This window comes from Engraulis encrasicolus, chromosome 15, assembly GCF_034702125.1.
Source record: "Engraulis encrasicolus isolate BLACKSEA-1 chromosome 15, IST_EnEncr_1.0, whole genome shotgun sequence".
Lineage (NCBI taxonomy): Eukaryota > Metazoa > Chordata > Actinopteri > Clupeiformes > Engraulidae > Engraulis > Engraulis encrasicolus.
This window is the reverse complement of record NC_085871.1, coordinates 40794679-40803057: the sequence shown is the minus strand read 5'-3', so window position 1 is coordinate 40803057 and position 8379 is coordinate 40794679. Positions and strand designations below refer to the sequence as shown.

General features: G+C 46.7%; 1 protein-coding gene across 1 annotated transcript in view; it reads left to right on the top strand.

The window, feature by feature from the left end:
- Nucleotides 1-257: 257 nt before the first annotated feature.
- The window catches only part of bltp3b (bridge-like lipid transfer protein family member 3B), a 141631-nt gene continuing 133509 nt past the window's right edge, over nt 258-8379 (top strand). The window contains exon 1 of the mRNA XM_063217503.1: nt 258-527. Coding sequence (XP_063073573.1) covers nt 484-527 — 44 coding nt within the window. The 5' untranslated portion in view covers nt 258-483. The remainder of the gene's footprint in view (nt 528-8379) is intronic.

Here is an 8379-nt window from a genome sequence, read left to right as displayed (position 1 = left end):
AGTCTGAGATGAATTATATACCGCAGTCTTCATGCACTTTTGACCCCCCATATTACGGTGTAGGCTGGGTGGGCACATAAATTAATTCTGGCACATCTGACATCAACCAAAACACCCAGCAGAGTGCGCCTCGCGCTCTTTGGAAGTTAGACAAATGACGTCACTGTGTATTTCCCCGCCCACACGACGCGTTGACAGTACAGGCCGCGCGCCTCGTCTCCAGGTGATGATCAAGCTGCGTCTGCTCCATACATACAGAGGAAAGACAGAGCGGCTGCTATGCGGTCTAGTCTAGAGCTCTACTTCTGTCTGTTGGCAAGCACTCAAGAGTATTTCGGATGTAGAACATGTCAGTGTGCCGTTCAGCGTTTTTGTCGTTTTGATGATGGAGAGGGGCAAGTCCTGTTGTAAGGACTAGAAGAAACGAAATGTACGGGATAGATAATTTGACCCGCATCTGAGGATAAATTATTGAATGCAGTCATGGCTGGGCTGATCAAGAAACAGATCTTGAAACACCTCTCCAGGTAAGTGTTATTTCGTAGCACTCTGGCTAGCAGTCCGGGGCTTTTTGTGTTCTAGGTTCTAATTGCCAGTTTAATGGTTTTGCTAACAGGGCGGCTAATGTCAGGACAGCCGAGTTGGTTGACATGGTAGGGAGCCTGCAGAAATGAGACGCAAGTCCCCCTTCAATTTTGTGCGGAGTTAGCAGGCTAGCGAGCAGGCTAACCCAATTGACCTAGCTTTGGGAATGGAGCTCGTTAGCCAGCCAGCTCAAGTTTGTCATCTGATAGACATGACACCTAGTTGTTATTCTGTTGAATGGCCAACTGGTGAAGGCTGTTCAACAGTGTGTCGCCAGTCAGATTACATCGAACGTAATTACAGCATGACAGCTGTTAAAAAGACTGATGGATAACTTGCATCGATGTGGATGTGTCCTATGCTAACACCAGGTGTTAGCTAGCTAATGTTAGTTGTCATAAACATAAACGATAGCACCAACGACTCAAACCATAGTCCTGTATGGTTACTATATCTTCGATGAATTAGGGCGGGTTATTGTCATCAAGACAGGGCGCTGTTGGACTGAGAACGAGACACTGGTGTAACGTGGCTAGCAAGGCAAGCTTAGTTGACATCCGACAAGCAGGCAAAGCCTACTCTAAACAACCAGTGTCGATGGGAGTTGCGCGCTCTGTGGATAGATTTTATCCAACTAGCGGGTAGCAACCCTCCAAGCGTCATTGAGAATCGTCATTACAGACCCATAAAGTTGCCTCACCCCCCGCAGCATCCATGTTTTTTTTTTTTTTTTTTGCAGACACTAGACTACTACAATACAGACAATTTTATTACGACTGTCATCTGAACGACCTGAACTAGCTGTCGTAGCACCAGGGCAGCACGAAATATTCAAGCATTAGGCAACAACAACATCAGATGCTGAATCGTGTTCTCGTACAGTTCTCCTTGGTGGTTTACACTACATGTAGTACATTGTATGTTTGTGGGTTGCGCTGTCTCTGTCTGATTACCAGTTTACTCAGTCCGCATTTTTGTGTTGCTCGTCCGATGTGATATCGGGCAGTGCAATATGGGTGTGTGCTAGCTAGGTCTCAGGGTACGGATGATTCAGCCAAAGGTAGTGTTGTAGTAGACATTGGCTTGTCTCACAGCCTCACTCACACACAACACCCCCCTAATTTCAGCATGACGTCATGTCACACACTGCCCTCACTTCGACTTAATTGTCATTCCCTGTTACAGAAATGAGTGGGTGCCACCTGGCATGGCATTTGCCATTAGTATTCTTCCTCCACCTCTCCATCTGTCTCTGTCTCTCACACTGACGTGCACACACACACACACACACACACACACACACACACACACACACACACACACACACACACACACACACACACACACACACACACACTGTGTCTCCTTGCAGCATCACCTTTAAGCTTTCATCCCTGATGTCATAGAGGGAGCGGTGCTGTTTTGGCCCATGTTACTTTTTCTCGTTAGAGAAGGAGGTGCAGTGCAGCCCCATGGCAAAGAGGTGTGTGTGTGTGTGTGTGTGTGTGTGTGTGTGTGTGTGTGTGTGTGTGTGTGTGTGTGTGTGTGTGTGTGTGTGTCCATTGTCTACACCAGTGCCAAGCCAACTTGTAACGGTTGCAAGCATTATTGTGTTTATTGTGTGTATAGAAGTGTTTTCATGCAAAGTGTTTTGATATATTTTCATAATGAGTTTATTTTGTTATTTGTATACTACCTGTGTTTTGAGAGCGAACTTTTATTTTGATAACCTCAATGTGCGTGCGTGTGACGTAAGACCCCTAACGTACCCAGAGCCATCTAATAACAGAGTTGCGCAAACCGGGGACCAGGAAGTCGGTTGGTGATGTGATTCGCGTAGATTAAAATGTTTCTTAACAGTACACTTCTGTTCGTTGGAAACTAACACAGAACCATCACATACCAAACAAAGATTAAGTACAAACAAATTACATGACCTTTACCACATTTTCTGTGTTATACCGCCACCTCCTGGAACTAAGTAACTTCTAATAGAACTAAAGTCAATGGGGATTTCCATGTTAACTCTCCGTGAGGCTCCATGGGAGCCGCCATTGCTGTGGAAAGATTGGTCCATAGAGGTCTATGGGAGTGGCGTAACTCTGATATTAGATGGCTCTGAACGTACCCAGCTAAACGTCAGAACAACATTAGCAAACCAAGGAATCGGCCACGAAAGATCAGCGCTCTGTTTAAGTTCCTACAAAGACAATAACATTGAACTTCAGGACTGATAAGGACAAGGACCAAGTCACCAAGGACTTAACCTTCTCTCAGTTAAGGCACGCAGCCAACGAGGTTTGTTTTGTTGTAATTTTCTTTATTCTTACCGTAACGGTCTGGTTTGTGTGAACGTCTTTGTGTTAGCTGACGCCATTTCTAACACTGTGTACTGTGTATGTTTTAGTTTTCACGGTTTTTGGGAGGTTTAAGAAGATGACCCAAAGAATAAAACCCGTTAAAGAAAACCTGCGCCTTGTTGTGCCTTGAGAGGAGTCACAGTGAAAACTCGGGACTGTTCATCGGCGTCGGAGGTGAAGCTTTCCCAAGACGGGCGCGAAGCAAGACCACGCAGCCAGCTCGTGTCCAGTGTTCATCGCAGCCGTGGTAACTTCTCAAGCTCGTCGATCACGCGCCCAGGTTGTGGGCATGGAACGCTGCAGCGGTTGTAGCGAGGACACGCAGAGATAAGTAAAACGCATTCACGAACACTCAAATAGACTGTGAAAAAGAAGACTCGAACTGAATCAGAGACTGTTCTTTCTAAGCAAGCCATCAAGAAGGACACTGACAAGAGTGTACTTGAAGAGACTTTGCAAGGAACGTCTTTCAAGGATTCATTTAAAGGTTTTAAGCTAAGTGATGCTGATTTCATAGTGTGTTGTGATGTGATGCTATTTACTCCTGTCTCATGTTTTGCATTTGGGTATTGAATCCAAGGTTACTGAAGCTAATGATATAAGTTTAAGGTTATATTTACATTTTTGAGTTAACGCCTTTGTTTTGAGAGTGAAAGTATCTCATAGGGAAGACCCCACCTGACACTTTAAAGGGTATATTTTGGCCATTTACTTTGAAGCTCATTTGCCTTCTGATGTTTTAATTTAATGCTGTATTTTGGGTTTATGTATGAATTTTAAGCCATTTTAGTGCATTATTAGTCAGAAGAAGAGTGCAGAGCATTTTTTAATTATTGAAGCCTTTTTTCAGATATTAATTTATTGCAGCTTAAATACACTAGACACATAAGAGTAGGTGTTAACACTTTATACACACTTTATTTACATTCACGTCGTGCAGCATACAGTAATTGCGTATGCATTCCTTATTTACACTAAGTATTTAAGTTGACTATTCAGTTTACATTTACTACAGGCTAGCTATGGCAGAGTGTAGTGAGTCAACACTTCAGGTAGGGCAAGCTGATGATGGAAGTGAAGTCCCTGAACGTCTTGATGTGGGCAACGTTGAATCCCTGCCAGTAGAAGAACAGCCGCAGAGACACAGCGAGCGTACCCGTACCCTGACAGAGAAGGGAAAAGCGATGCAAGAAGGAAAAATTAAAACGCTCCAACAAAGATTCAATTACACGTACAACAAATGGCGAACAAATGTAAAACTCTCCAAGAAAGCACTTTCAGAGACAACAGAAGCGTTTTCAGAGTGTCTACTGCAAGATATCCTTCATGATGTCAAGGGCCTTTCAGGAGACGTCCACCGTGTCTATGAAGATCTACGCAGAGTCTCAACACCAGACCAAGACACACGACGAAGAGTAGACATCTGCACACAAGTTTCCGATTTCATTGTCGCCAAGGTCACAGCTTACCTAGACGGGAAGCGCCCACATGAAGATGAGCCAGATTGGCCGGAAGCTGGCTCTCTTTGGAACTCCACTCTAAGTGACTTTGACTCTGTCGCTTCCTTTCTGAAGGGTCCCTCAGAGCGCTCACATGCATCTTCCTTGAAGCACCAAGAAGCTGTCGCAGAAGCTGCAGCAAGCCAAGCCGTTCTGGAAGTGTTGGAAGAACAACAAAGAGAACAGTTGGAGTTGCAGCATCTGGAGGCAGAAGCTAACAGGAAGATAGCAGCTCAAGAGATCGCAGACATGAAGCGACGCCAACAGAAGGAACAAGAAGAAATTCAGTGGAGGATCAAAAGAGAGGAAGAGGCAGCTGAAATAAAAGCCAAGCTTGAAGAAAAGCGACTTAAGATTAAAAACTTGGAAACAATCAAAGAGTTCAATGCTGCGCGAGCAAAGTGTGAAGTCTACAACCAAGGGCTCAGCATCCATGAAGAGCCACAAGATGTCTTGATAGCAGATCGTAAGCCATCACTTCCTGAGAGAGGTCCTCAAGCATCTGCGCCTCAAGCTTCGCAACCAACAGCTACGTCAGCCAATCCAACCACATTAGAGCTCATTAAAATGCTCTCTGATGCAATGAGTGCAACTCGCATACCTGTTCCAGAACCGGCAATATTCACAGGTGATCCGTTAAAGTACAGCGACTGGAAGTTGTCATTCCAAACCTTGATCGACCAGAAAAACATCAGGGAAAGGGAGAAGATATACTACCTCCGCAGGTATGTGAGTGGACAAGCCAGGAATGCACTCGATGGCTACTTCCTTCTTGGAACAGAGTCAGCTTACTCTGCTGCATGGGAGCTGTTGGAGGAGCGATATGGAAGCCCATTTACCATCGCTAAAGCATACAGAGATAAGCTTCATGCATGGCCCAGGATTGGAGCTAAAGAGAACACTGAGCTCAGAGAGTTTGCAGACTTTCTTCGCAGCTGTGAAGCCGCCATGCTACACATCAATGCCCTGGAGATCTTGAACGATTGCAATGAAAACCGGAAGCTTCTTGCAAAGTTACCCGACTGGCTAACAGCTAGATGGAACCGGAAAGTCATCGACATGGAAGAAGAGAACGGCAAGTTCCCAAGCTTCAGTCAATTCGTCAAGTTCCTCTCCAGAGAAGCAAAGATCGCCTGCAACCCAGTTACATCCCTGCATTCTCTCAAGCAAGTTGAAGCTGAAATGGCAAGACAGCCAACAAGCAACAATCTGAAGAGACGGGATGTCAACGCGAAGACTCTGTCTACGAGGTCCAATGAGCAGACCGCCAAACCCTGTCTGTTCTGCAAGAACCCCGGCCATACCTTGCATGTATGCAGAAAGCTGTTGGAAATGGAAGTCGCAGATAGAGTCAAGTTCATTCGAATGGAGAAGCTCTGTTTCGGTTGCCTTGAGGCAGGCCATCATTCCAACGCTTGCAGCAATAAGAGCGTCTGTGGCACTTGCAAGAAGCGGCACCCTACTTGCCTGCATGAGGAAAGGGGAAAAGGAGAGCAAAGGGCACCACAAGTCCAGAACCAGTCAAGCAACCAGAACAGCGCAGGGACTCAAGCTGAGCGGGATGGGGAGACAGTCACTGCCTCTACCCACAGAGTTGTCCAACATGGGCCTGGTATTCAAACAGCCGCAATAGTCCCTGTCTGGCTCTCATCTGCCACACGACCATCAGAGGAGGTGCTTGTTTACGCTCTGTTAGACTCACAGAGTGATACAACCTTTGTGCTCAGTGAGGTTTCAGCTGCCCTGGATGCAGAGAAAGAACAGGTGAACTTGAAGCTCTCAACTATGACATCAACCACTACAATCAAATCTCAAAGAGTGAAGAACCTGCAGGTGCGAGGCTTTCACTTGGACAGGAGAATCTCCTTACCAGCATCCTACACGCGTGACTTCATTCCTGCCAACAGAACTCACATCCCCACCAAAGAAACAGCTGAGGCCTGGCCCCACTTAGAGCACCTGAGAGAACACATCGCACCTCTACAGAGCTGTGAAGTCGGCCTTCTCATTGGCTACAACTGCTCTCAAGCCTTACTCCCAAGAGAAGTCGTGGCAGGTGGAGCCAATCAGCCTTTTGCACAACGTACTGACCTGGGGTGGAGTATTGTTGGCCATGGAAATCCCTGTGTGGAGTTTGAAGACGCTGTCGGCATCAGTCATCGCATAGTCACCATGCGAGTCTCACCAGACATCGATTCTCCTGTCGACCTGAAGGCTGAAGTTCATTACGTCAACAGAAGCAAAGTCAAAGAGATCACTCCTTCAGACATCATCAAGATCCTCGAGTCAGACTTCCCAGAAAGAGCTGGAGAAGAAAATCCAATTTCTCAAGATGACCTCAAGTTCCTGTCAATGATGAGAGAAAACGTATCTCAAAGAGACGATGGTCACCTCGAAATGCCATTGCCGTTTAAGGAAGAGAAACCTAAACTGCCTGACAACAGGATATGTGCAGAGCACCGCTTGAAAGGTCTTGAAAGGAAACTAAGAAAGAACGAAACCTACTACAAAGACTATGTGAAGTTTATGAATGACATCCTCTCTCGTGGTGATGCAGAGAAGATCCCTGACGAAGAAGTTGAAGGCAGACCGGCTTGGTATATTCCACATCACGGAGTGTATCATCCACAAAAGCCTGGGAAAATCCGGATCGTTTTCGACTGCTCTGCCAAGTTTCAAGGACAATGTCTCAATGACCATCTACTTACTGGACCCGACCTCACAAACACACTGGTGGGTGTCCTCTGCAGATTCCGGAATGATCAAGTAGCAGTCATTTGCGACATCGAACGGATGTTTCACCAGTTCTACGTGAAAGCCGAAGACCAAGATTACTTACGATTCCTGTGGTGGGAGAGTGGCAACTTGGCGTCTACACCATCAACCTACCGTATGAAAGTCCACCTGTTTGGAGCGGCCTCATCCCCTGGCTGCGCCAACTTTGGCCTGAAGCACCTGGCAGCGCGAGGACAAAGACTCTATGGAGAAGATACCGTCCGCTTCATCCAGAGGAACTTCTACGTAGATGATGGGCTTGTAAGCGTCCCCACAGAACAGGAAGCCATTCACCTGGTCAAGGAAGCCAGAGAGCTTTGTAGCACCGGCAAGCTCAGACTTCACAAGTTTGTCTCCAACAACGACAATGTGATGATGTCCATCCCAGAGGAAGACCGCGCTGCAATAAAAGATCAAGACCTGACTCTAAGTCTGCCGCACATGGAGAGAGCTCTCGGAGTAGAATGGTGTGTTACATCTGATTCCTTCAAGTTCAGAGTTCAAGTCAAGCCAAATCCATCTACAAGAAGAGGCGTGCTCTCCACAGTAGCCTCTGTGTACGATCCGTTAGGATTCATGGCCCCCTTCGTTCTCCTAGGGAAGCAAGTTCTCCAGCAGATGTGCAGAGAGAAGATTGGATGGGACGAAGAACTCCCGGAAAGCCTGAGACCTCAATGGGAGTCCTGGATCAAAGAGCTACCTAACTTGTCGGACATGGAAATAAAGAGATGCTACTTACCTGCACATTTCGGACCTGTGAAAAGATATGAGCTCCATCACTTTTGCGACGCAAGCACCACAGGATATGGTGTGTGCAGTTACCTGCGAGCTGTGAGCGAGTCCAACGAAGTTCATTGTAGCCTAGTGATGGGAAAATCCAGAGTCTCCCCCACAAAGGTTACGACGATACCGAGGTTGGAACTCTCAGCAGCCGTAGTGGCAGTCAGAGTCAGCGACATGCTCCGAAACGAGCTGGAGCTCCAAGATCTGAAAGAGTACTTCTGGACAGATTCCACTGTAGTTCTCGGCTACATTAACAACGACGCCAAGAGATTCCATGTGTTCGTAGCCAACAGAATACAGAGAATAAAGTCAAGCACAAAGCCTGACCAGTGGGCTCACGTCGTGTCCGAGGACAATCCAGCGGATCATGCCTCTCG